The 27,811-nt window shown below is 48.9% G+C and overlaps 1 protein-coding gene and 1 long non-coding RNA gene across 2 annotated transcripts; one reads left to right on the top strand and one right to left on the bottom strand.

Annotated features, from left to right (window-relative positions):
- FAM110A (family with sequence similarity 110 member A) lies at positions 1–25,325 on the bottom strand. The gene is made up of 2 exons (XM_033153817.1): positions 25,232–25,325; positions 1–1,995 (listed from the first exon to the last, which is right to left on the bottom strand). Exon 2 carries the CDS (start codon positions 1,838–1,840, stop codon positions 752–754), a length of 1,089 nt encoding a protein of 362 aa, XP_033009708.1. The 5' UTR covers positions 1,841–1,995; positions 25,232–25,325; the 3' UTR covers positions 1–751.
- On the top strand, positions 25,272–26,189 carry LOC117049136. The gene is made up of 2 exons (XR_004426920.1): positions 25,272–25,358; positions 26,136–26,189. It is a non-coding gene; the product is annotated as an uncharacterized LOC117049136 (long non-coding RNA).
- Positions 26,190–27,811: the final 1,622 nt, after the last annotated feature.

Below are 27,811 nucleotides of genomic sequence, written 5' to 3'. Positions count from 1 at the left end.
TTTTTAACAGCCCTCTCAGCCGTTAAGATTTCCATTGTTAACAATCCCATTGTTGCTTCTGCAAAAGCTTATCCCTGTCTGCTCTGCGCCGCACAGATTCCCAAGGCTTAGCACACAAACGGGTGCGATCAAGACCTTGGGAATTAAAACAGCAATGTCTGGCTTAAGAATTGACTGCGCTTGGTAGCACAGTAACCACCAGTAATGGACCCCCCTATTTCCAGAGCACCAGCACCACCAAACGTGGTCAGCGATCAGGGTGGATGGGAGCTGGAGTCCAGCAACACCTGGGAGTTCGCAGATCCCTCCTCCAATGGGTTGCTGGCTCCTGTTGTAACAATGCCCACATATTCAGGGGGCTGCTTCCTTATGCATTCCTTACAGGACTTGGCAAGAATCTAGCAACCTGCTTGCTCTGGGCTTCTCACTCCTGGAAAAAAAAAACATTCTAATGAACTCTCTTACTTTTGGACTTCTTGGAGATTCAGAAGGAGCCCAGATACACTTCTTCCCCAGGTGGATTTTCGGCACGGATTTAGATTATGGGATCCCTCATCAGAACAGCCCCGCTGCCCCAAGGAAGACCAGACATTTCTCCAAAGGAACACGCACAAAACCCACGCGACAGTTGCCAACCTTTCCCCTCCGACAGTAAATATCCCAAACACACACTGAAACAAACGGTGGGGAGGGGGGAGAAAGTGTTCTTGTTTGTTTTCCTCGCTTCCTGTTGGAGCCCGCCAAAGTACCCCTATACGTTGGATACCTTTTGAGACTCTCTGGCTTGCCGTAGTCCATACAGCCACTTGATGACCCGGGCGTTGCGCTCGATGATGGAGATGCCGTAAGGGATGCGCTCGGCCTGCCTCTCCTCCAAGGTGACGGCGCTGCGGCGAGAGCGGGTCCCCTCTGAGCTGGCCGTGCTGACGCTGTGGAACTTGACGGACACAATGTCCGAACTGGCCCGGGTGAAGCGCTCCACCTCCACGTCCCCCATGTCCTCCGGGTCCAGTCCACAGTAGTTAAAGAAGCGCTCGAGGTCAGCCGTCGCCCGGGAGTACCGGTCGCTCAGGTCCGATTTGGAGCGGTGAAGCAAGGTCTGGCGCCTGGCGCTGTCTGTCCGCAGCTCGCCGCGGGGGCTGGGGGAGCTCAGGGGGCCGGCGGACAGGATCTTGGCCTGCGCAGGGGAGGAGGGGACCGGCGTGAGCTGGATGCTGGGGACGACCCTCGCCTTCAGGGCCCCGCACGGCCGGACGTCCACCCTGCGCACGGCGACCGTGCTGGGCGGCTTGGAGGAGGCCGAGCTTTGGGACAGCTTGCTCATGCCTTCCGCCGGGTGGCCCTTCTTCCTTGGGGTGTCCGGGAGGCTCCCGGGGCTCCAGCCCTGGCCCCCTGCCCCCCACTTGTGCTCTGCGGGGCTCTTCTCTGGCTTGGGGAACGACAGCGGGCTGTCGCAGAAGTTGATCAGGTTGTTGAGGATCTCCAGGTTCAGGGAGGTCTTGGCGCCACGCGCCTCTGCCCGGCGTCCTCCTTGAGGGGTCTTCCGGCTGGGGGTGACCATCACCCTCCGCACCCCTGGGGTGAAGAGGGGCTGCTTGAGGAGCAGAGCCCTCACCGGCTCCTGCCGCGTGCTGGCCACCTGCTGGCTCTTGACGTACTTGGCCTTGTCCGCTTCCAGCCTCTCCACCGCGCTGGGCTTCTTGGCGGCAGTGCCAGCAGCCGGCCGGCGGAAGTACTCAGGGCCCTTGTTCAGGATTCGGAACGGCATGGCCGAGGTGAAGGGCGCAGCGGCCGGGACGCCTTTCATGGCGTGGCTGGCTTGGAGGGTCTCCACTGGCATGGCACTCACCCCAACGCTTCTAGACCACTGCTGTGTCCCGTGGCGGGGAGGGGGTTGTCACATGCCACAGAGGGCAGCCCGCCCTGGGAAAAACGTCACTCCGGCTTGCCTCCCCGCTCTCGATCAACAGGAGTCAGCTGCCACCTGACACTTTGCTGTGGAGAAGGAAAAAGACGGGCAAAATCAGTGCGGGTTTCCTTGCCCCTGCGGGGCTTTTCCAACCCTCCTGGCACAGCTCTCCTCTGACGGCCCCGAGTGCTGCTGTTACCGCTCCAGCTCCAGAGCCGGGGGTGCTTCTGTGCTGTCCCTCAGACAAACAGCACACGGCAGACAAAGGCAGGAGCTGGCGCTGGGCAGAGGGAGCTGAGCGCTGAGCTGCCTATTTCAAGGCGAGGGACCGCCCACCCCTTTCAGACCGGGCTGCCCCCGCCGGCCAATCGGAGAGGAGAGAGGCACTTCAAATGGGGGCCTCGGCCTATCAGGAGGAGCCAGGGGAAAGGGAGGGAGGAGGGAGGAGAACTCATTGAATGAAAATAGCCCTGGAGAAAGAAAAGCAGTTCCCGTCTGGACCTCCTGCCAGCTCCAGCCTCCGCTTGGCCATTATTATGCGGATTCCCTACCCTCCTCCTCCTCCTCCTCCTCCCACTTCCTCCTGCCCCCCCTTCCCAACATCACCTGTGCTCTTCCCACATACTAGGACCCGACAGCTTTAAGAGAGGGGAAGAACAAGCGGAGGAGGAAGCGTCATCATGCAAGGATAAAGCCTTGCTCCCTTCAAATGTTACTAGATGCGTGTAGGTCTTATCTGCCAACCTCCCAGTGCATCGTGCAGAGCAAGGTTCTCCCCGAAGATCAGCCGCAGCTAAGGAGGGGAAATGAATAACACCCCACGTGGGGAGGGGGGCAGCATCTCCCAGTCCCTCAGGCAGCAGTGGCACGCTCCCTGCTAAGTACCCAAGACAAGCATGGCTGCAGGGACAGGCCAGAGGGCCGCCAAGAGCTCAAGCACCCTGTTCTTGCAGTGGCAAGACAGATCCTTGCGGTCCAAAATCCCAAGCATCTCCAGGGAGGTCTATGAGAGACTATGGTCCTGGAGGGCTGCTGCCAGCCAGTGTAGACAATACTGAGCTACATAGGCGAAAGGTTTTATTCGTTATAAGGAAGCTTCCCTGCGTTCCTATGTTCAAAACAGCTAGGGGGAGCACCACGTTGGGGGAGCTTGCTTTAGAAACAAAGAGGGGAACGGGGAAGACTCGAAATCCACCTTTTTTCTAGACAATCCTCTCTTGGGTAACCCCCCCCCTCTTCAAATCAGGATTTTGATTTTGTTACGTGGCTACACAGGTACAGATCCGTGGCGTTTTCTGTATTCATATTCATGAATGTATTCATCCTGAATTGTGGCTGGGGGGGGGGGTGGCATGGTGGGAAAAAAATCAATTCACAACATCAATGGCAATTCTTGGGAGCCCCAGCTGCTCTCCCAACCCCCCAAAGACACTCTCTGTTTAATGCTAGAAGATTACAGCACAATTTTTGCATTAAAAAAAAAAGCCAGCGTTTGAAAGAAAAGGGGGGAGAAGGGATGGAGGCAGTCATGGATCAGGAAGAAGAAAGAGAAGATGGTTTTCTACCCACAGGGTGGCAGGAAGTCCCAAAGGCTTGCCCGCACCCCCCCCCCACCTTCTCGCATATGTGATAGTGAATCGCACACAAAAGCACAGCCCAGCCAGACCTGGAGCCTTTTTTTTTTTTTTAACCCAAAGAGACTTCTGCCTTCTCCTCCCTCTCCTCCCCGCCCTAATCCTCACAAGAGGGGCATTTTAAACAGTTTGCAACTGCTCTGGGTACCTCATTAGCCAGGAGGATTAGCAGCAGGGGTTGCTCAAATGTCTGGCAAGGGGGAAGAGAGGCTCATCAAAAGCTCAGGAAATGGCTGGGAGGCAGTGCTGGGCTCTCCCCATATGAGGGAGTGGGGTGTCTGCTGCTCTGCCCCCACCCCACGACAAAAAAAGAAAGAAAGGCAATTAAGAGAGAGCCTACATAGGGCCAAAAGATATCTGGCCATTGCTGCAAAAGAGGTTGTAGAACACAATGGAGATGCCCCCTACATAATCCCAAAGAATTTGGCTTTTTATTGTTAAGAGAATGGTGCTAGTCCTCATGGTTGCACAGTTTCCACTTTCCCCCCAACAGTATTTTTTTTTAAAAAAAAAACGCCATGTACCCAAGGCCCATGGACTGCAAGAAGATCAAACCTATCCATTCTCAAAGAAATCAGCCCTGAGTGCTCACTAGAAGGACAGATCCTGAAGTTGAGGCTCCAGTACTTTGGCCACTTCATGAGAAGAGAAGACTCCCTGGAAAAGACCCTGATGTTGGGAAAGATGGAGGGCACAAGGAGAAGGGGACGACAGAGGATGAGGTGGTTGGACAGTGTTCTCGAAGCTACTAACATGAGTTTGGCCAAACTGCGGGAGGCAGTGGAAGACAGGAGTGCCTGGCGTGCTCTGGTCCATGGGGTCACGAAGAGTCGGACACGACTGAATGACTGAACAACAACAACAACCCAAGGCCAAGTTACTGTATTGTGTGACAATGAGATGCAATGCGTCCTAATGTCTCTGGGGTGCCTTCGCAAAGAAAAACAGGATTGTACCCTCACAGGAACAATTAGCCCTATAAAAGCAACACTTTCAGATCAGTACAAAAACCGTGCGGCCCAACGTTTGGCTTCCCACGGTGGCCACAAGCAGATGCTACCAAGGAGAGCAGGGAGGGAACCCCTTTCCCCCTGTTATTTGCTCCTTGGCTATGGATAACCAGATAGACTGCCTGTGAACCAGGAGGCACTGGCGGAGGAAGAGGAGTGCGGGGGCAGCTTATCCCCCCAGCAGATGCGCGCCACGCCACGCCACGCCACGCCCATGCCTGCTCTCCGCCCCCCCCCCGGTGCCAGAGCATGAAGCTCCGCCACTGCCAGGAGGCTCCATTCCATTATTATGTTTTCATTCATTTGTTGTGTTTCTGTCCTGCTTTCCCCCCAATGTGCTCAATGTATGCTTCTCTCTCCCCCTTTTATCCTCACAACAGCCCTGCAAAGTAGGCCAGTCTAAGGAGAGAGTGGATGGCCCAAGATCACCCAGTGAGCTTCATATCTTAATGAGGATTTGAACTTGATTTCAGACTTTGAGAAGCTAGTGTCGCCGGATCAGGTCCATCAGAGAATCAGAGAATATTAGGGCTGGAAGGGACCCCAAGGGTCATCCAGTCTAACCCCCTGCAATGCAAGAATCTCAGCTAACGCATCCATAACAGATGGCCATCCAACCTTTAAAGCCCTAAATGGCCTCGGTCCAGTATACCTGAAGGAGCGTCACCACCCCCCATCGTTCAGCCCAGACACTGAGGTCCAGCTCCGAGGGCCTTCTGGCGGTTCCCTCGCTGTGAGAAGTGAAGTTATAGGGAACCAGGCAGAGGGCCTTCTCGGTGGTGGCACCCGCCCTGTGGAACTCCCTCCCTTCAGATGTCAAAGAGAAAAACAACTACCTGACTTTTAGAAGACATCTGAAGGCAGCCCTGTTTAGGGAAGTTTTTAATGTTTGATGTTTTATTCTGTTTTTAGTGTTCTATTGGAAGCCGCCCAGTGTGGCTGGGGAAACCCAACCAGATGGGTGAGGTACAAATAAAATAATAATAATAATAATAATAATAATAATTATTATTATTATTATTATTATTATTACCTCTGCTTAAAAACCTCCAAAGAAGGAGAGCCCACCGCCTCCCGAGGGATTCCGTTCCACTGTCCAACAGCTCTTCCTGTTTGGTTAAATTGATTAAACTAAATAGTTTTAACTGGATTTTGAATAAATGAGCAATTGATGTGCAACTGTTCTGAATTTTATTGTGTTATTGTCTTCTTTAGTAGGTTAAGCTGGAACGTGTCCAGAGGAGGGCAACCAAAATGAGGAACGGCTTAGGGAGCTGAGTATGTTTAGCCTGGAGAAGAGAAGGTTAAGGGGGGATATGATATCCATGTTCAAATATATAAAAGGATGTCCTATAGAGGAGGGAGAAAGGTTGTTTTCTGCTGCTCCAGAGAAGCGGACACAGAGCAATGGATTCAAACTACAAGAAAGAAGATTCCACGTAAACATTAGGAAGAACTTCCTGACAAGTAAGAGCTGTTCGACAGTGGAATTTGCTGCCAAGGAGTGTGGTGGAGTCTCCTTCTTTGGAGGTCTTTAAGTGGAAGAAGAATAAGAGTTTGGATTTGATATCCCTTTTTACTACCCGAAGGAGTCTCAAAGCGGCTAACATTCTCCTTTCCCTTCCTCCCCCACAACAAACACTCTGTGAGGTGAGTGGGGCTGAGAGACTTCAGAGAAGTGTGACTAGCCCAAGGTCACCCAACAGCTGCATGTGGAGGAGCGGAGACACGAACCCGGTTCCCCAGATTACGAGTCTACCGCTCTTAACCACTACACCAAACTACACCAAAGAGGCTTGACAGCCATCTGTCAGGAATGCTTTGATGGCGTTTCCTGCTTGGCAGGGGGTTGGACTGGATGGCCCTTGGGGTCTCTTCCAACTCTAGGATTCTATGATTCTATGGTTATGCCAACAGCTCTTTTGAATACTAATGCTTTTTAGGTAGGACAGGGGACACTGGGGCGAGTTTACGGAACAAACCAAAGTAGCAGGGACCTGAAAGAGTTAGCGAACCCCCGGTCTAACAGCCACACCGCCCTGGCTCCCATAAGGGCGAGTGGCAGACAGTCCATCAAACTGCCAGCCGTGGATCTAGCTCATTTTGCTTACACCTCCACCCAAAGGCGTTTTGGAGAGGGAGCCCCAAAGCAAACTCGGTAGCGGCTGGGAGAGCCAGGATGTTGCGCTGCTGTTAAGCCTGATTTAAGTCTGATTTAGCAAGCCTCCACGGAGAATATATCAGGCCTTCAACAACAGGCTTTCTTCCCCAACTCCACCAGAAGCCGCATCTTATCTGATGTCCGGGAAAGGATCTGTGCAACTCTATCGGTGAGTAACACTTTTGGGAAAATCTGACAGCACCCGCCGCGACGGAGTGGGTGTGATGGCACACTGTGAATTTTCATCTTTTCATAGAAGGAAGGAGCATAGAATTGTAGAGTTGGAAGGGAACCAGAGAGTCATCTAGTCTAAACCCCTGCAATAAAATAATCCAAAGAAAAGAGAAGGGATTCAAGAAACACACAACCCACTACCCTCTTTTGAGGCTCACCTGTCTGTTCAACAAACAGGAAAAGTTAAGGACTTTGAACAGGGCACAGCCTGTAGCAGCGGCAGGAATCCATGAACATGAGAGATTAGGGAATGAGTGGCCTTGGGTTATCGATCCTTTGGGGGGACGTTTTAAGCTATCAAACCCTCCAAATGCCCCTGTTTTCCAGGGACAGTCCCGGATTTACAGAAGCCGTCTCGGTTTCTGATTTGATCCCAGAATGTCCTGCTTTTCCTTAAAGATAAAGGGACCCCTGACCGTTAGGTCCAGTCGCGGACAACTCTGGGGTTGCGGCGCTCATCTCGCTTTACTGGCGGAGGGAGCCGGCGTACAGCTTCCGGGTCATGTGGCCAGCACGACTAAGCCGCTTCTGGCGAACCAGAGCAGCGCACGGAAACACCATTTACCTTCCCGCCGGAGCGGTACCTATTCATCTACTTGCACTTTGACATGCTTTTGAACTGCTAGGTTGGCAGGAGCTGGGACTGAGCAACGGGAGCTCACCCCGTTGCGGGGATTTGAACCGCCAACTTTCTGATCAGCAAGCCCTAGGCTCTGTGGTTTAACCCACAGCGCCGCCCGCATCCCTATTTCCTTAGGGCATCCCTATTTTCATCAGAGAAATATTGGAGGGTATGGAGTTATCTGATCCCTGAGCCATCTGACGGCAGCCCTGTACAGAGAAGTTTTTTAATGTCTAATGTTTCATTATGTTTTTTATATATGTTGGAAGCCACCCAGAGTGGCTGGGGCAACCCAAGGTCTCCCAAGCCACTCTGGGCAGCTTCCAACAAATACCAAAATACATTAAAATATCACAGATTAAAAACTTCCCTAAACAGGGCTGCCTTCAGGTATTTTCTGAATGTCAGGTAGTTGTTTATCTCCTTGACCTCTGATGGGAGGGCGTTCCACAGGGCGGGCACCACCACTGAGAAGGCCCTCTGCCTGGTTCCCTGTAGCTTTGCTTCTCGCAGGGAGGGAACCGCCAGAAGGCCCTCGGCGCTGGATCTCAGTGTCTGAGCTGAACGATGGGGATGGAGATGGTCCTTCAGGTATACTGGACCGAGGCCGTTTAGGGCTTTGAAGGTCAGCACCAACACTTAGAATTGTGCTCGGAAACGTACTGGGAGCCAATTGATTCCAGCTCTATGATTCTATGAAAGGGCAGGTGGAAGACCGAAGAAGAAGAGGAGGAGGAGGAGGAGGAGGAGGAGGAGGAGGAGTTTGGATTTGATATCCCGCTTTATCACTACCTGAAGGAGTCTCAAAGCGGCTAACATTCTCCTTTCCCTTCCTCCCCCACAACAAACACTCTGTGAGGTGAGTGGGGCTGGGAGCCCAAGGTCACCCAGCAGCTGCATGTGGAGGAGCAGAGATGCGAACCCGGTTCCCCAGATTACGAGTCTACCGCTCTTAACCACTACACCACACTGTCTCTCCTGAGCCTGTTAAGAGCAGCGAGAAGAGCACTGCCAGATCAGACTGAAGATTCACCACTGCAACATCCGGTTTCCCACGGCAGTCAGTCACATGCCGCAGGGAACCCCATGTGAAGAATGTGAGAACATCAGAAGAGCCCCTCTGGATCAGGCCAAAGGTCCATCCTGAGTCAGCATCCTGTTCTCACACTGGTCCGACCAGAGTCCTGTGGGAAGACTGCAAGCAGGACATTGCGGGATTGTAAAAAAAAACCCAACAACAATGTTTTTAAACCCTCAAAGTTGCTTTTGTTCAGTTGTTCAGTCATGTCCGACTCTTTGTGACCCCATGGACCAGAGCACGCCAGGCACTCCTGTCTTCCACTGCCTCCCGCAGTTTGGTCAGACTCATGTTGGTAGCTTCGAGAACACTGTCCAACCATCTCGTCCTCTGTCCTCCCCTTCTCCTTGTGCCCTCCATCTTTCCCAGCATCAGGGTCTTTTCCAGGGAGTCTTCTCTTCTCATGAGGTGGCCAAAGTCTTGGAGCCTCAGCTTCAGGATCTGTCCTTCCAGTGAGCACTCGGGGCTGATTTCCTTCAGAATGGATAGGTTTGATCTTCTTGCAGTCCATGGGACTCTCAAGATTCTCCTCCAGCACCATAGCTGCGAAGTTGCTTACAAACAGCTAAAGTAATAAAATCAAGAAAAATCTGCAACCCTGCTTTAAAACACGCAAAAGTTAAAATAAGTTAAAAAAACACCTCCCCTTTCTCAACATCTGGGTAGGCGCGTCTAAAGAAGAATGTTTTTAGCAGGCACTGAAAAGAGTACAGTCATACCTTGGATCTCAAATGCCTTGGCTCCCAAACAAATCGATTCCGGACAATCGAAACCCGGAAGTGAGTGTTCTGGTTTTTGAATGATTTTCGGAAGCCGAACGTCCGGTTCCAGGAGTCCAACAGACTCCCGGAACGCATTCGGTTCCAGAACCAAGGTACGACCGTACAGTGAAGGCCGTCGCTTGATTCTCCAAAGGCAGGGCTTTTGTAGGCGCTGCCCCCTGAAGGAGAACTACCAGTACTTGGACATGATTTACAGATGGTATTTAACTCAAGCAGCCTTGCTAAGATGTAGAAGACTGAATCAGATAAGTGCTGGAGATGCAATGAGGTTGAGGGTACCTTCTTTCATATGTGGTAGACCTGTAAAAGGGTAAAAAGAGTATTGGGAAATAATTTATAATGAATTGAAAAAAAATGTTTAAGTTTAGAGTGAAAGAAATTTGTGAAGAAAGGAAAGAAAGTAGGAGGATTTATTTTGAATTAAAATTAAGAAAGATAAAAGATAGGAAAATGATTTAAAACAGACGGAAGGATGAATCTGAAGTAAAGTACTGTATGGAAGGTGGAAGTCACTGTATAGACTATTTGTATGGAACTGCAGCAATGCAGGGAGGAATATAGGAAAGATAAAAAAGTTGAATAATGTGTAACTAGAATTAATTGCTGCTTTTTGTTTCCTTTGTTTGTATCTCTCTTGCATTGGAAGAAGTTACCTACATGACTATACACTTAGTCTTACTTTTTCTTTTCTTTTTTCTTTCTTTTTTCCTTCCCCCTTTTCTACTTTTTGTGGTTCTTATTTTTGTTGTTTTTGTTTTTTGTTTGTTTGTTTTGTTTGTTTTTTACCTTTTGTGGTTGTTGTTATTTCTTTGTATTTGTATCTGCGAAAGGTTTTTAAATTCGTTGTGAAATTGTTAAATCTAAATCTCAATAAAGTTGATACTATAAAAAAAATGTTTAAAAGCACCTTTCCAAAAAAGAGCTTTTTGTTGGGGATAATTCAGACTGAAATTCCAAGGTGTCCAAAAAGGTTATTTATGTATGCCGCTACGGCAGCCCATGTTTTGTTAGCCCAAAAATGGAAAACGAGCAAGGTCCCAACCAAAGAAGAATGGCAACTTAAACTGATGGAATATGTGCAGCTTGCGAATCTAACTTATAGAATAAGAGAAGAAGAACATTTGTTACTTTAAAGAAGATTGGAAAATGTTTATTGAGTATATCGGGGGGAATTGTGTACACTTGAAAACACTGGAAGCATTGAGATAAATTCAACAGTGTAAATAAGTTTTTCTGGAAGTAATAATGGACTGGTTTAGTTAATATATAATATGCAGGGATTTATGCTATGCAAAATGAACCATGGAAAGAGAAGAAGGGAAGTCATTGATATTTTAAGGTTGTCTAAATGAATATTCTAAACTGCAAAACAGAAAATTTGATATATATATATATATATATATATATATATATATATATATATATATATATATATATATACACATACATACATACATACATACAATGGGCAGCTTCTCCACTTTGGAACTCCCTGCCTATTGACATCAGGCAGGTGCCCTCCCTTTCCTATTTTCAGTGCCTGCTTAAAACCTTTTTGTTTAGGCGGGCCTATCCGGACATGTAAAAGGTGGCATGCATTTGTCTCTCTATTTAACTTACTTTTGCTTTTAATTATATTTTGGATGTTTTTATTGCACCAGTTTTTAACTGCCTTTCATTGATAAATTTAATGGGTGTGTTTTTGCAAACAGCCCGGAGGCTTTATTGCAACATTTCAAAACGTGAAACGAAATAAACAAATCTGCCGCCGAAGGCAGTTGCCTCACTCTGCCTAATAGTGCAGCCGGCCGGCCAGCCCTGCTCAGGCGGATATTGTTCCTGCAGATGGGACTATATTATAACTAATAGCCATGGATAGCTACTAATTTGTCAAATCCCCTGTGGAAAAGAGCAGTGGAGAATAGCCTGTAAGCAAAATGAAAAGGTGAAGAAAGGAATAAGAGGAAAGAAACGACCTCGGAGAAGAGCTATAATTCTGTGACCCCGCTCCAAGGAACTAAAGTTTGTAGCAGCTGCTTCTGGGAACCAGAGAATTTCAGCTGAAGAAGATTTGCGGGTGCGATCCTAATCCTGTTTGGCTGGGAGCAACTGCTACCGAATGCAACAGGAGTTATTTCTGGGTAGACATTGTTAGGACGGTGCTGTTCAGGGCCGGATTTAGGTTTGATGAGGCCCTCAGCTACTGAAGGTAATGGGGCCCTTTAAATGTCCAGCTGTCCTTTCTCAACAACAAATTGTTACTGTTTTTTGTGTTGCATATATGCTATATGGTAATTTATGGACCTAAATTAGGAGACTCTTGAGAGTCCCATGGACTGCAAGAAGATCAAACCTATCCATTCTCAAGGAAATCAGCCCTGAGTGCTCACTGGAAGGACAGATCCTGAAGTTGAGGCTCCAGTACTTTGGCCACCTCATGAAAAGAGAAGAATCCCTGGAAAAGACCCTGATGTTGGGAAAGATGGAGGGCACAAGGAGAAGGGGACGACAGAGGATGAGATGGTTGGACAGTGTTCTCGAAGCTACTAACATGAGTTTGGACAAACTGCGAGAGGCAGTGAAGGATAGGGGTGCCTGGCATGCTCTGGTCCATGGGGTCACGAAGAGTCGGACACGACTGAACGACTGAACAACAACAAAGGTAAAGGTACCCCTGACCATTAGGTCCAGTCGCAGACGACTCTGGGGTTGAGGTGCTCATCTCGCTCTATAGGCCAAGGGAGCTGGCGTTTGTCTGCCGACAGCTTCTGGATCATGTGGCCAGCCAGACTAAGCTCCTACTGGCGAACCAGAGCAACGCACAGAAACGCCGTTTACCTTCCCGCCAGAGCGGTACCTATTTATCTACTTGCACTTTGACGTGCTTTCGAACTGCTAGGTTGGCAGGAGCAGGGACTGAACAAAGGGAGCTCACCCCATTGCGGGGATTCGAACCACCGACCTTCTGATCGGCAAGCCCTAGGCTCTGTGCGTCCCTTTTCTGTATACTTTCCCCTATTAAACATGTTTTTGCCATTTACACATAACAAATAGGAGCCTACACAAAACAAAACACTGTTGCTGTATGTAGGTTTTATTTTATTTGTTTTTTATCTTATATTTTGGAAACGTACATCCATTTTTTCCCTTTAAATTTTTGGGGGGCTCCCAAGAGAGTGGGGCCCTAAGCTATAGCTTGTTTAGCTTATACTTAAATCCGGCACTGGTGCTGTTAGACCAGAAAACATAGTACGTGCTTTATACTGAGTCAGACAGTATTGTCTTCACTGAGTGGCAGAAGCTGGAGGTGCACTTGGGGATTCAACCTGGATGCTCTACCATGGAGGGGCCTTAAAGGTAAAGGTAAAGGGACCCCTGACCATTAGGTCTAGTCGTGTCCCACTCTGGGGTTGTGGCGCTCATCTCGCGTTACTGGCCGAGGGAGCCGGCGTACAGCCTCCGGGTCATGTGGCCAGCATGACCAAGCTGCTTCTGGGGAATCAGAGCAGCGCACGGAAACGCCGTTTACCTTCCCGCCGGAACAGTACCTATTTATCTACTTGCACTTTGACATGCTTTCGAACTGCTAGGTGGGCAGGAGCAGGGACCAAGCAACGGGAGCTCACCCCATTGCGGGGATTCGAACCGCCGACCTTCTGAACGGCAAGCCCTAGGCCCTGTGGTTTAGGCTCTACCACGGAGCGGCCTTACTTGGGTCTAAAAAGGTTAGCCTCAGACTGTCCCCCCACCCCATTGCCATAAAGACCACTTATTTTGGTTATCTTGGGGCCCATCATTCCCTCCCTCTCCGCCTAACCTGCCTCGCAGGGTTGTTGTGAGGAAACCACCCTTGAGTGCATGCCAACCCCGAGTGCCTTGAGGGAAAGCGGAGATAAACACGTGATGAAATAATGGTAGTGCATAAAATATAATAACTATATGGCTCAGGTGTGACTATCCTGGGTTGGCTTGTTATTGTAATAACCTTGGAGGTGGGGCCACCAATTCCTTGTGCTGTTCTCTGCATGGTTTATGAGTCAGCATCTGGGCAACAGAATAGAACCGCGCTGCTGGTGTGTTGCTAGGAATGGTCCTAAGAAGCATGGGCCTCAAATCTTTTTCCAAGTCACCCGAGTTTTGGGGAGTGAGTAATTAAATCTGGGGGAAATGAACTGGGGGGGTGGTGGTTAGTGGGTAAGACATTGATTTTTGGGTGGAGGGGGGAAATTAATTTTAGCTGGTTTTAGCTACAGATGATTGTGGGGGAATGAATGGGGAGAACTGAAGGAGAATTTAATTTACTTCAAAGAGGATCTCCTGGGGAAATGTTGTTGTTCAGTCGTTCAGTCGTGTCCGACTCTTCGTGACCCCATGGACCAGAGCACGCCAGGCACGCCTATCCTTCACTGCCTCTCGCAGTTTGGCCAAACTCATGTTAGTAGCTTCAAGAACACTGTCCAACCATCTCATCCTCTGTCGTCCCCTTCTCCTTGTGCCCACCATCTTTCCCAACATCAGGGTCTTTTCTAGGGAGTCTTCTCTTCTCATGTACTTCTCATGAGGTGGCCAAAGTACTGGAGCCTCAACCTCAGGATCTGTCCTTCTAGTGAGCACTCAGGGCTGATTTCTTTGAGAATGGATAGGTTTGATCTTCTTGCAGTCCATGGGACTCTCAAGAGTCTCCTCCAGCACCATAATTCAAAAGCATCAATTCTTCGGCGATCAGCCTTCTTTATGGTCAACTCTCACTTCCATAGGGAAATACATTGGGGTATACAGTATATGCTGAAGGGGAAAGGATTTTGGGCAATCTGGAGTGGGGCACAAATTAACTGAGGAATTTTCCCAGGGAGATCTGGCTGGGGAATTAGCAGGCTTTCTGCGATTCATTTCATGGTATGTGATCCTAACCCCAACAACCTGGGAGCAAGTGCCACCGAATTCAACAGGACTTACTTCTGAGTAGATATAAATGGGATTGCACTGGAAATATGCATCTATACCTTAGAAGCTAACACTTGCAAACTATATGCAAATCTGTGCCTATTGCCCAACGCCCCAAATCTTTTAAGTATCTAGCAACACCCCTGCGGTATGGTCCCATCCCAACTTGCTACTTGCAAGTTGCTTGGAAAGGGTGGTGGAGGGTAGGTGTTCCTCAAGTCCAAAAGCAAGGATTTCCCCGGAATCCATCAATTAATTATTGCAAAAACAACAACACCCCCCCCCAAAAAAACCTGTGGTTTAGTAAGAGGTTAAAGCCTGGGATATACAGTAGTCTAAGATTGCAACAGGAGAAGAATGTCTACGTGTCACCGCAAGGGTGTTTGCAACGTGGGAGGCTGAAACTATCCTGCCCTTGGGGTTTGGGAAGACTCAACTATCTACAGAGGCATTTGCGAGGTCGTGCCACGCCACCAGCAATTCGCACAACCATCTGTTTTAGAATGAGGCTGACCTCCAGGAAGCTGCCTTATACTGTCAGATCAACAGTCCACCATGCTCAGTATTGTCTACACTGACCGGCAGAGGCTCTCTAGGGTTCCAGGCAGGGGACAAGACCAGCCCTAATCTGGAGCGGCCATTGGGAGTTGAACCTGAGACCTTCTGCATGCAAAGCAGATGCTCTGCACTGAGCTACGGCCTTTCCCTAAGCAGATGCATCTGACTTATGCTGAGTCAGACCCATCTAGATCAATACTGTCTGCACTGACTGGTAGCAGATCTCCATAGTTTCTAGACAAGGGACGTTTCCAGTTTCAATGATTCTCACAATAATCCATTATAAACTGATCACACCTGGCTGCTGGGGGAGGTCTTAGTCAGGCTCAGCCAGCCTGTGGTTTCTGACAGCTCACCAGGGATGGTCTTTCTGTTTCCACACCCAGGACTAGCAACTTGAAACAGGGGAGGAAAAACCGCTGTTCCCAGGAAGGTGAATTCTAGGCCCAAAACCACATGCGGGATATACGCAGTTGTGTGTCTTTGTTTCTCAATTTGAGCATTTTTCCATTGGCCTGTGTGTGTTGCAACATAGAAATCTGCCTATTGTATGAAGCTACTGGCTGTGCGTTCTGATTCTTCGGGTGGTTCCTGATGAAGTGAATTTGAATTAAATTGGGGTGGGGGTTAAATATGGCTTGGCATTTTGATGACTTCTATGTTGAGAGTCCCATGGACTGCAAGAAGATCAAACCTATCCATTCTCAAAGAAATCAGCCCTGAGTGCTCACTAGAAGGACAGATCCTGAAGTTGAGGCTCCAGTACTTTGGCGACCTCATGAGAAGAGAAGACTCCCTAGAAAAGACCCTGATGTTGGGAAAGATGGAGGGCACTAGGAGAAAGGGACGACAGAGGATGAGATGGTTGGACAGTGTTCTCGAAGCTACTAGCATGAGTTTGGCCAAACTGCGAGAGGCAGTGAAGGATAGGCGTGCCTGGCGTGCTCTGGTCCATGGGGTCACAAAGAGTCGGACACGACTGAACGACTGAACAACAACAAATGTTGCGTGGCCAGACATTGCTAAAAGCAATGAAGGTTCGAGAAGTCCTGATCCCATATTAAACACCCACCTCAAAGCACCCTCCGTGTTCTACTGGTACTAGGGTGGTGGTTTTGGATGCCGAGATCCAGGTTCAAATGTTCACTTAGCCATGAAGGTGAGGCAGATGTCCTCAGCACCACTGCACCACTCCTCGGCCAACCCCACCTCGCAGGACCGGCGTTGGGATGAAATGAGAAGCCGAGGGAAGAGTTCTTCAGAACAGCAAATCCTTCGTCACATCCCAATGACAGCTTGCCAGTTCCTGAGGAGGAGCCACGCCACCTCTGGGGCGTGGGCATGTCCTAGGATGACTCAAGTGCCTAACCTGCACGGCATCTGGTGAACGAAATATGGAAGAGGAAGTCCCAAAAGGGGTGAGAAAAGGGGAAACCGCAGAAGCCAGATCCAAGCACAGGCTGTTCAGGAAAAGATTGAGCAACCGGCGAAACACTGGAGAAGTCAGGACAAGAAATGAGTCGAAACATTGAGTTGGAAGGAGTCATCTCGCCCAACCTCCTGCAACGCAGGAATCTCAGCTAAAGCATCCATGGCAGATGGCCAACCAACCTCTGCTTAAAAACCTCCAAGGAAGGAGAGCCCACCGCCTTCCGAGCGAGACTGTTCCTCTGCTGAGCAGCTCTTACTGCCAGAAAGTTCTTCCTGAAGTTTAGTCAGCGGAGGGGTCAGGGGGCAACTGCAGAGGAAGAAGTGTAGTGGCGGCCAGCTTTTTTTGGCCCAAATCTGCCACCTGCGGCAATTGCCTCACTTTGTCTCACGAGTGGGCAGGCCATGCTTGGAGAACTAGGCAGGGACAAGGATGGGGGCAAAACTACTTCCTTGGCTCCGCCTCTCATTGGCTCTGGCTCCACCCACTATTTGGACTCCCTGCCTTCCTCCCCACTGCTCCCAAAGGGCACCCGCCCCTTCTGTCTCCAGCGGAAATGAATATTCAGACCTCTCCACCGCATCTGTTCAGAGAATAAGTTGCTATCATTGCTTTTCTCTCTGTCCTCGGCTGTCATCCCAGCCCTCAGACTGGAAGCGCCTTGGGGCAGATACTGCTTTTTCCGTCTCCTTTTAAAAAAAAATCCTGCCTATGTCACTCTGAAAAGTGCCATGTATACGTAGTAATTCGCCACGCCTTTCTCCTTCCCCCGCACAACCTGGGAAGGTTCAGTACAGCAGCGACAAACACCCCACAACCAATTCTCTTGCCTGTCCTCTGCCCAGAATAGCCTCCACCTCAAGGCCTCTCAACCAGTTAAACTTGTTATCAGGGGAGCCCAGGAGGAGCTCGTGCCATGGGTGGGAAGAACAAATGTGCTCTAGAAAGTGATAATTAACTTGCACAAGTCCTGCCTGGGACAGAAGGGAGCCAGGTATTTCACTAGTGTTTCTCAACAGAAATATTTCAAACCATGAGGACTAGGTACTTGGATTTTTTATGATGGAAGAGTATGGGGGATATACCAGTATTGTGGAGGGGAAGCATGGTAACTCCACACATGTGGGGTCTCTTTGTAAATGAAGCCCCCCTCCCCGATTCTGCTCCACACATTCTGTAGCAGCCCTGCTTCTTGACAGCGGAGAAAGGCAGAACGACTGATCTTGGAATCGTTTTGGAATCACTTCCACCTTTAAAACATCATAGAATGCGAAGGGACTCCAAGGATCATCAAGTCCAACCCACTGTGATTTAGGAAACACAGCTTTGAAATTCCTGACAGATGGTCATCCGACTTCTCTGCTTTTATTATTATTATTTTAATGGCCAAAAAAACCCAACCAACGTCACATTTCCAAAAAAAGGAGCTGTAAAACACCAACACTGGAATTTCCATACCCAATGAATGATTTGGTGATTAGCTCTTATGGTCAGAAGGCTTTTCGGTTCGCAGATTGAAAATAGAGGTGATTAATTTCATCGGCATTTTTTAATCTGCATAACAAAAGTTTGTTTGGTTTGAAATTCCTCCTGTCTGGTTTTTTTGGGTGGAGACTAGGAGTTGGTGTTTTGCTTTTGAACTGTTTTTGGTTTCAGAAAAACAGAAAGGCAATAATGTGTGTCACTCGTAAGCCTCGCCATCCCCGCTTCTGCAGCAAAGAGAGAGGAATCAGCAGCCTCGGGAAAGCACCAGTATTTGCAGAAGAAATAAAGGAAGAAAGGAAAGATAGATAGATGAGAGAGAGAGAGAGAGAGAGAGAGAGAGAGAGAGAGAGAGAGAGAGAGAGAGAGAGAACCCACTAAAAGGGATGTGTGTGGGGGGGTGCATTTTCAGGTGTGATACAATCACATACGGACAAACTCAGGTTGCATAATTAAGAGTTAATTTCGTGCCTTTGCTCAACAAATCAATTTCTGCAGTAAAGGAAAGTGACAAGGAAATACGAAGTTTGGGATAAGGCTTGCTTGATGCCCTGTCATATAACCTCCCTGCAAACAAATAAGAACCGATGTTCCCCCCAAAAACCTGTGTCTGTCTAACCTCCCCAAAACTTTGTGCAAACACATAAGGGAACAGAATTAGCCAAATGGGGTCTGAACGCAACTCCTTGTTGGGAAGGCAGGGGAGGTGGAAAACCAGGAGGGTGGACATATGGAATGGAGCTTCCCGATGTGGCTGGCAGGAACTCTGATCAGGAGCACTTTGCAGAGGCAGTTTGGGGGTAGCTTGAACGCTTGTCCTCAAGGAAGGCCACACTGCCGGGGGCACCCCAACAATGCTGTGGAACGGAGTGCAAAACGCGGGGCGCCACATTTTAGTGTCCCACAGAGCGCCGCTGGAATTGGAGAGCCCAAAATCCACCGCTGCAAAACTTTACTGCATGTCCCACTTTCGCCATTCGTCCCATGACATTAATGATATCCTGTCCGTCCTTCCAAAGGAGCCTAGAGCGGCCTCTTAGGATATACTATGGGTTTCGTTTCTGTTTTCATAATAGATGTTTTGCTGTTCACCTCGAGCCTCTGGGACAGGGTGGGACATGCGCTTGAGTAAATGAATAGGAAGCAGAAGGTGTGCTTTCCAAGTGACTGGCCCTCATGATCGCCCCGCAGCATCCCTTAAGACCTGCCGTCCAGGAAGACCATCCATGCAGCCATTGGCAGAGGCTTCCCATCTTCTCCCCAACTCCCCCCTGCCTTCAAGGAGCATCTCTTGCAGAGGCTCAGAGCAGAGCGACAGGAGCTGGGCGGCAAGATCTAATCTACGGAGGAGGCAGAGAAGTTTCTGATGAGCCACTCCAGAGACACCTCTAAACTTTCCACACCCTCAGCTCCTTTAGGTGCAGCTTGCGTTTCCGTGCCTCCCACATCTTTTCCTTATTTTGCAAACACCGTGTCTTTCAAACAGGGTGAGCCAAGGTGCTAAATAAATCCTGAAATTATAACATGATTAAAAACAGCACACACCGTTTAAATATAGACATGGGGTTTGCAAAATAGATGTGTGTGCAAATGTGGTCACTGTGCTTCAGCACAGGATTCAATTCCTAGTTCTCGTTGGCAAACTGTGTGTTCTAGAGACCGGTCCTTTCACCTAGGACGGGCACCTTTGCCAACCTGGTGCCCTCTAGATGTTTCGGACTACAACCCCCCAGTCCTGGCTTGGGCTCATGAGAGTTGTAGTCCAAACCATCTGGAGGGCACCAGGTTGGCAAAGGTGCCCATCCTAGGTGCCACCTACTGTCAGGCATGGCTAGGAAGATACTCCAAGGAAGACGGTCGGCCCAGAAAACAGGGTCCCAAGCTACCACAACATCCGACTGCTGAAAGGAGGTCCTTTGGCCTTCATTGTGTTTGAATACTCTGTGCTGGGCCTCATTATCTGACTGTCCGAGAGACATCCCGACTCCTGTTCTTTTTCGTGCAAACAGAAAGGGATCATTCAAATTCGGTGCTGGGAAATCACAAACTGCTGCCCTCCAAACAAAGACTGTTAATCAGTAACATTGATTTTTTTTTTTTAAGTGTTTGTCTCAGCATCCATTTCCTAGATATGAAAGCTCTTTTCTGATCCTGACTTGCATTTGTTTGAATTTTTGAAGTTGGGATGTCCTGGGAAGCAGCACCAATGTTCTGGATGGAGAAGACCCGAGCAAATGGAACGATAGCTTAGGTTATTAAATCCATGGGGAACAAATTCAGAGGACAGGTCTACCAATACCTATTAGCTATGAAAGTTCAAGACTTATTATTCTGACTGCTTAAAGGCACTTTTTTATTATTTTTATTATTATTATTATTATTAAGTTGTCGAAAACTCTTGTTAATTCATTAATTAAGGAAACCCCATGTGCAGAAGCAGTCTACCACTGGGAATAGGATGCTGCAGGCAAACAAAAGGGGAAGCCTGTTGCCTTCATTTCCCTGCTCGTAAGGTAAAGGGACCCCTGACCATTAGGTCTAGTTGCGGACGACTCTGGGGTTGCGGCGCTCATCTCACTTTATTGGCCGAGGGAGCCGGTGTACAGCTTCCGGGTCATGTGGCAGCATGACTAAGCCGCTTCTGGCGAATCAGAACAATGCATGGAAACGCCGTTTACTTTCCTGCTGGAGCGGTACCTATTTACCTGTACTTTGACATGCTTTCGAACTGCTAGGTTGGCAGGAGCAGGGACTGAGCTCACCCCATCGCAGGGATTCGAACCGCTGACCCGGAAAGCCCTAGGCTCTGTGTTTTAACCCACAGCGCCACCCGTGTCCCTGTTTGTATCCTACCCTAAATACTTGGTCAAGGGTACCTTTACCTTTGGACACGGGTGGTGCTGTGGTCTAAACCACTGAGCCTAGGGCTTGCCGATCAGAAGGTCGGCGGTTCGAATCCCCGCGACGGGGTGAGTTCCCGTTGTTCGGTCCCTGCTCCTGCCCACCTAGCAGTTCGAAAGCACGTCAGAAGTACAAGTAGATATATAGTTATCGCTCCGGCGAGAAGGTAAACAGCGTTTCTGTGCGCTGCTCTGGTTCATCAGAAGAAGCGGCTTAGTCATGCTGTCCACATGACCCGGAAGCTGTCTGCGGACAAACGTCGGCTCCCTCGGCCTATAGAGCGAGATGAGCGCCGCAAACCCAGAGTCGGACACAACTGGACCTAATGGTCAAGGGTACTTTAGCTTTAGGGGTTAAGTTAGACCCCCCGGAGTCCTCACAATGTTTTCATTGGGCATTTGCCCTGCTTTGTTTGTAGGGAGGTTAGATGATGCTATGTCAAAGCCAGTGTTATCCTGCACTTTCCAGTGTATCCTTTTTCCTTGTTGCTAAAAAGCATAATTCTTTGGAGGACTTTAAGCGGAGGCTTGACTGCCATCTGTCAGGAATGCTTGGATGGTGTTTCCTGCTTGGCAGGGGGTTGGACTGGATGGTCCTTGTGGTCTCTTCCAACTCCATGATTCTATGAATCGGGTTTGTTGTGCAAGCACTCCAAACCAATCACAATTGTGCAACCTGAATTTCCCAGCATGTGACGGAATCTCACCCGAAAATAGCAAGGAAGTCTGGAAACTCGGGGGGGGGGCAACTGCTTCAGGATGGTGGGAGAGAAGAGGCCTCCACACACCCATCTTTGCTATCAGATAGAAGAATGTTGGAACGAGAGAGAGAGAGAGAGAGAGAGAGAGAGAGAGAGAGAGAGGTCGTCACCTATTACATCAGGGAGGTTTTGGCTTCAAGGAGTATCTGAGAATGTTTGACCACAGTCAAATAATGGGTGAGGAACGGGTCATATTTCGTCAGCCTGGAATTATTGCAAATAACAGAAAGACGCTGGGACGCAGGAAACTAAGGTTTTGTTAGATTCACTAATTACAGTGGGCCTAAGTGAGTCATGCCTGTTAATTTCAATGAGCCTACTCTGAGTATGAGTAACGCTGGATGCAACCCATTAGCTCTAATTCTCCCTACCTCGTGCTTAGGCTCCTTCTCGTGGTTTTTAGGGGAAGTAACAAGATCTCAAAGTAAAGGATCATAGAATTGTAGAGTTGGAAGGGAACCCAAGGGTCATCTAGCCCAACCCTCTGCAATGCAGGAATAAATCGGAATCAGGGGTGGTAGTACGGTTCACCAGCCTATTTTCACAGCTCTGTTTTCCTATTTTCTTGGCACTCCGGACGTCAGAACATAAGAAGCGCCTGCAGGATCAGACCAATTGCATCCTGTTCGCGCAGGGGCCGCCAACCAGATGCCTGTACGAAACATGCAAGCAGGATTTGGACACAAGAACACTGAATACCAGCAACCGGAAACATTTCTGCCTCCAACATTGCAGGCGGGGCATAACCATCGTGGCTAGTGGCCACTGACAGCCCTCTCCTCCATGAATTTGTCGAATCTAGCCAACTAGGCTGATGTGGCTATCACTGCCTCCTGTGGCAGGGAGTTCCACAGGGTAACTATACACTTTTATCCTTCCTGAATCTCCCAACTTTCAGCTTCCTTGCAGGTCCAGGAATTCTAGTGTTGTGAGAGAAGGAGAAAAGCATTTCTGCCCACTTTCTCCAAGACATCATGCTACACCCTGAAGCACAAGGCACTAACAGACTGTCCCCTTACACGGTGCCATAGCTACTGGGGAGGGCCAGCCGGGTTTTTTGCCCTGGGTAAAGAATGGCGCCATTGAGGCTCCCAGCCTGTGCGCGCGCACACAAATGCGCGTGTGGGGGGTTGCCAAACTGGGTCTTTGACTCCTAGCTTTGCCCCTGCCCTGACCCACCAGGTGCCATCCAATGCCACTGTGACAATATTAGACTCCACCCCAGTCTCATTTGGCCCCTCCCATAAGCTCCCAGGCTCCTCCCACTGCATCTCAGGAGAACGGGCAACCCTACATCTGCTCTGTGTGGGTTGACCATATTGTACTTCCTATTATAAGCCTGAAGCTCAACATAAAAAAAAAACCTAAGATTATGGCCACTGGTCCCATCACCTCCTGGCAAATAGAAGGGGAAGAAATGGAGGCAGTGAGAGATTTCACTTTCTTGGGCTCCATGATCACTGCAGATGGTGACAGCAGTCACGAAATTAGAAGACGCCTGCTTCTTGGGAGAAAAGCAATGACAAACCTAGACAGCATTTTAAAAAGCAGAGACATCACCTTGCCGACAAAGGTCCGTATAGTTAAAGCTATGGTTTTCCCAGTAGTAATGTACGGAAGTGAGAGCTGGACCATAAAGAAGACTGATCGCCGAAGAATTGATGCTTTCGAATTATGGTGCTGGAGGAGACTCTTGAGAGTGCCATGGACTGCAAAAAGATCAAACTGATCCATCCTTTAAAAAATCAGCCCTGAGTGCTCACTGGAAGGACAGATCCTGAAGTTGAGGCTCTAGCACTTTGGGCACCTCATGAGAAGAGAAGACTCCCTGGAAAAGACCCTGATGTTGGGAAAGATGGAGAGCACAAGGAGAAGGGGGCGACCGAGGACGAGATGGTTGGACAGTGTTCTCGAAGCGACTAGCATGAGTTTGGCCAAACTGCGGGAGGCAGTGAAAGATAGGAGTGCCTGGCGTGCTCTGGTCCGTGGGGTCACAAAGAGTCGGACACGACTGAACGACTGAACAACAACAACGACAATTATAAATGCACTCACTGTATGGTTCTCCCCTAGATCAACCCCACCCTTGCGGGATGTTCTGCATGTTGCCCTCTTTGAGAAAATCCTTTCGCAGGCTCCCCGCTGCTGCTGCTGCTGCTGCTGCTCCATCTCCACAGTGCAATTTCATGCATGCTATTCATTGTTCTCAATGGGCCAACACACCCTGTAAGTTTACGCTTGCAGCTTTGGTGTAATCACACAGCATCCAGTTCAACTATGGAACTCCTTCCCACAGGAGGCAGTGACGGCTGGTGAGATCGGGATACTGGACTAGACGGGCCATTGGCCTGATCTGACAGTCTTGTCTTATGCTCTTCTATGGATTTGATAATAACAGTGTTGCTCAGCAATTATTCCTCTGTCCTACATCTGCCCGGCTTATCCTAATTATAGTGTGGCTCAAGAAGAGCACCTCTGAGGTGCATCATGCCAGAACTGCTGGCTTGTTTTAAAACAACAACAACCTTTATAATGCAACATAGGTAACTTTAAATAGTGAGCCAAGTTACACGGCCAAAACAAACAAAGGAGCAAATGTTCCCTCCCTCAGGAGGTTCCTCTTTTAGAAACCTACAAGATCTATGGTGTGAAAGAGGAAACAACACACTTCTTGAACCAGTAATGCTTAATTAAAAAACAAAACCTGCACAGCCTCTCATATTCCTTGGACAAACAAAGGAACAAGCCCCCGTTTTGGGGGTCCTAACGCTGCAGATTTGCGCCACTGCAGAATATATTTCCTTATCTACTTGGGAAAGTCCATTTTTAAACTTTTAAAATAGGTTTTATTGCAGTAAACCGCTGTGATTTAAAAAAAAAAATCATACAGAGGTATACAAATATTTTTATACACAATAAATAAAACTCAGCTCACACATTCAAATACACAGCATTTTATGCTTCAGAGTGTGCCTCTATACAACATGCACCAGTAATAATGTCTGCAGGGTTTCAATCATCAGTAAAGCAGAATTTTTAGATCCCGTACCAAAGGGAAGACGGGCGCTATTTCACCAGTTATATCGACTCAGAGGTGGTGACAGAGAGAGACTCCTTTGCACGTCAAAAAGGACACACTCTGGTGCCACAACACACAACCCCGCCTCGTGGGAAATAACCCTGGGAAATATCCATTCCTTTATTCCCTTGTCCACCTTTGAGGCTTCCCCAGTCCACCATACATATCCGGCTATTCCCTAAGTAAACCAAGAAGCTGCATGCCTTTGCTTTGGAAAATGAAAGCAATTAAAACAGAACAAAATAAGGCTAAACGTCTAGAGCTGCCCTAAAAGATACGAAGTCAGTTCCAGGGTCTCTTGCAGAGAGATCTTTCCCAGCCTGTTCACTGGAGGCGATGCATATCGAACCTGGGAACGACCTCCTACCGGCGGAGCGCACGCCACCACTAAAGAAAGCGCCTGCGCTATATCTGTTGAATTTCTGCCTGCCGCGCCGCAGCTGAAGCCCTGCGCGAGATGTAATTTGGGGGGGGGGCGTGGGGGCGTGGACTGAGGAACCAGGAGCCTTGTGCTACTCAAAAGAACCATCTGGCTTCGAGCCTCTTCGGACAGCTGCCCTTCCGGTCTCCTTCCCCTCCCCAGATTATACCTAGTTCTCAAAACTGATCAACCAGAGAGAGAGAGTCCTCCAAGGGCTGGCATTTTACCTTTCCCAGGTGAGGCTCTTGGATTCCAGAGAACCGACCGACCAGCCAGCCAGGAGCTTCCCAGTAATAAACTGCTCGCTTCGGTGCAGGCGTGCGTTAAACTTAGCCAGCTGACCTGAGGGCTCAGGTAACCTCATTGCACAACTTCCTGTTTACACTCACCTGGGGAATTTCCCTTCCTGTTTTGTGCTCTCTCTCTCTCTCTCTCTCTCTCTCTCTCTCTCTCTCTCTCTTGCCTGGGAGCAGCCTTCCTCCGCGCAAGGGGGAACCAAGTGGCCGCCCGCTCCCACGAGACGGTACGCCAGGGGCGGCCCCACGTGGCGTAGCCAAGCTCACCTAGGCTCAGCTTCCCTGGAAAGCGCCCTGCGCCCTGCGGGGACGCGCGCCCGTGGGGTCAAAGGGGCTGGACTTTGGAGGAGGCTCCCCGGGGGTGGGGGGAGGTCCCCGCCAGCTGATCTGCGGGGCGCGCCTGCCTCGTTCTCCAGCTGATGCGTTCAGACAAGCTGTACATTAAAAGACAGACGGCCTGACCCCCCGCCTCTCCCCACCTCCGCCTCTTGCTCCTCCTGCTCCCTCTTTGCCCTGGGCGGATTGAGAAGCGTGACCTAGAAAGAGAGAGGAGGAAGGCAGATCCCGGGCGCAACAAGGAATGGCCCCTCCGACATCCATCCCCGGGGATCTGGGGAGAGACAGACGTCCGGAAAGCCGGGCTGGCTAATGGGAAGCGCGCGTGGCCTTTGCGCGCAGCGGAGCGAAAGGCAAGCTGGTTTCAGCGCCCTGCCAGGAAGGGGGCGCCTAATCAGCTCAGCGGATGGGTGCTATTATTATTATTATTATTATTATTATTATTATTATTAATTACTATTTTATTTATTAAATTTGTCAGTCGCTTTCTCTTACCCAGGGCAACCCAAAGCGACTTCCAACCAACCACAGAGACATTAAAATCAAGGAGGGTAAAAAAAAAATGAAATAAAAAATTCACACCAACTTCTAACAGGCTTTGGGTAGTTAATACGATTCTTATTAGCCTATAGTATATTGCTAGTATATTGATCTGAGTTATTTGCTGCATTTATAGCTTGAGTTTCCTCCAAGGAGTTCAAAGTGGCATATCTAGTGGTTATTATTTTGCTTATTTTATTTATATCCTGCCTGTTCCCTGGACTGGGGCTCAAGGCAGCTTGCGCAGATTAAAAACGAGATGAATAATAAGCGGTAAAAGATCATCATTAGAAAATAATTAAACAGTTACAGAATTAAGATAAAAACAGACCTGTTGAATTACAGATAATAAAAGCCCTATTTAAAAGTCCTTTTCTTGCAAGAGCCCTCCAAGCCTGCCTGCAGGAATAGTTCTTCACCTGCCGGCAGAAGGACAACAAGGAAGAAGCCAGTCCAGCTCCTCTAGGAAGGAAGTTCCAAGGGCTAAAGACCATGAGTTGGCATGGCCAGGAGAGCCTTCTGCAGGAGCCTCAAAAGAGTCACTGTTGGTCAGTGCAAACAATACAAGGCTTGATGGGCAGAGGGTTGGGCTAGATGACCCTTGGGGGTCCCTTCCAACTCTACAATTCTATGATTCTAATAATATATTACAATTATAATAACATCGTGGTTTTATGTTGCCAACTGCCCTGTGATCGCTTGGGAAGACAGGAGAACTAGTGCCAGCAAAGAATCAAAGATCACCAGTGTTGAATGATTCTTCAACATCAACTTTGTTGGACTGGTCATGTTGTGCGGATGCCTGATTATCGTCTTCCAAAGCAACTACCGGTACTCTATTCTGTACTTTTAAAAGGACAGCATAATGCTGCTGGTCAACAAAAGAGGTTTAAAGACTCTCTCTCGAGGCAAATCTTAAAAAAATATAGTATAAACACCGACAACTGGGAAACACTGGCCTGCGAGCGCTCCAGTTGGAGAACAGCCTTTATTAAAGGTGTCATGGACTTTGAAGACACTCGAACTCAGGACAAAAGGGAGGAACGTGTTAAGAGGAAGGCACGCTTGGCAAACCCTCACCTTGATCAACTCCTGCCTGGAAATCTATGTCCCCACTGTGGAAGGACATGTGGATCCAGAATTGGCCTCCACAGTCACTTATGGACTCACTGTTAAGACCTTGTTCATGGAAGACAATCTTATTCAACTACGAGGGATCAATAGAGAAGAAGAAGAAGAAGAAGAAGAAGAAGAAGAAGAAGAAGAAGAAGAAGAAGAAGAAGAAGAAGAAGATCGTCTTCAGATGAAAGGCGGGATATAAATTTAATAAATAACAACACCGACAACATTGGAAGCTGCCTTCATAGAATCATAGAATTGTAGAGCTGGAAGGGACTCCAAGGGTCATCTAGTTCAACCCCCTACAAGACAGGCTTGGACCCACAAGTCTGAGCCGGACCATTGGTCCATTTTAGAATCCTAGAATCCTAGAGTTGGAAGAGACCACAAGGGCCACCCAGTCCAACCCCCTGCCAAGCAGGAAACACCATCAAAGCATTCCTGACAGATGGCTGTCAAGCCTCTGCTTAAAGACCTCCAAAGAAGGAGACTCCACCACACTCCTTGGTAGCAAAT

Source organism: Lacerta agilis, chromosome 6 (genome assembly GCF_009819535.1).
Source record: "Lacerta agilis isolate rLacAgi1 chromosome 6, rLacAgi1.pri, whole genome shotgun sequence".
NCBI lineage: Eukaryota > Metazoa > Chordata > Lepidosauria > Squamata > Lacertidae > Lacerta > Lacerta agilis.
This window is presented reverse-complemented; position numbering and strand designations above follow the sequence as displayed.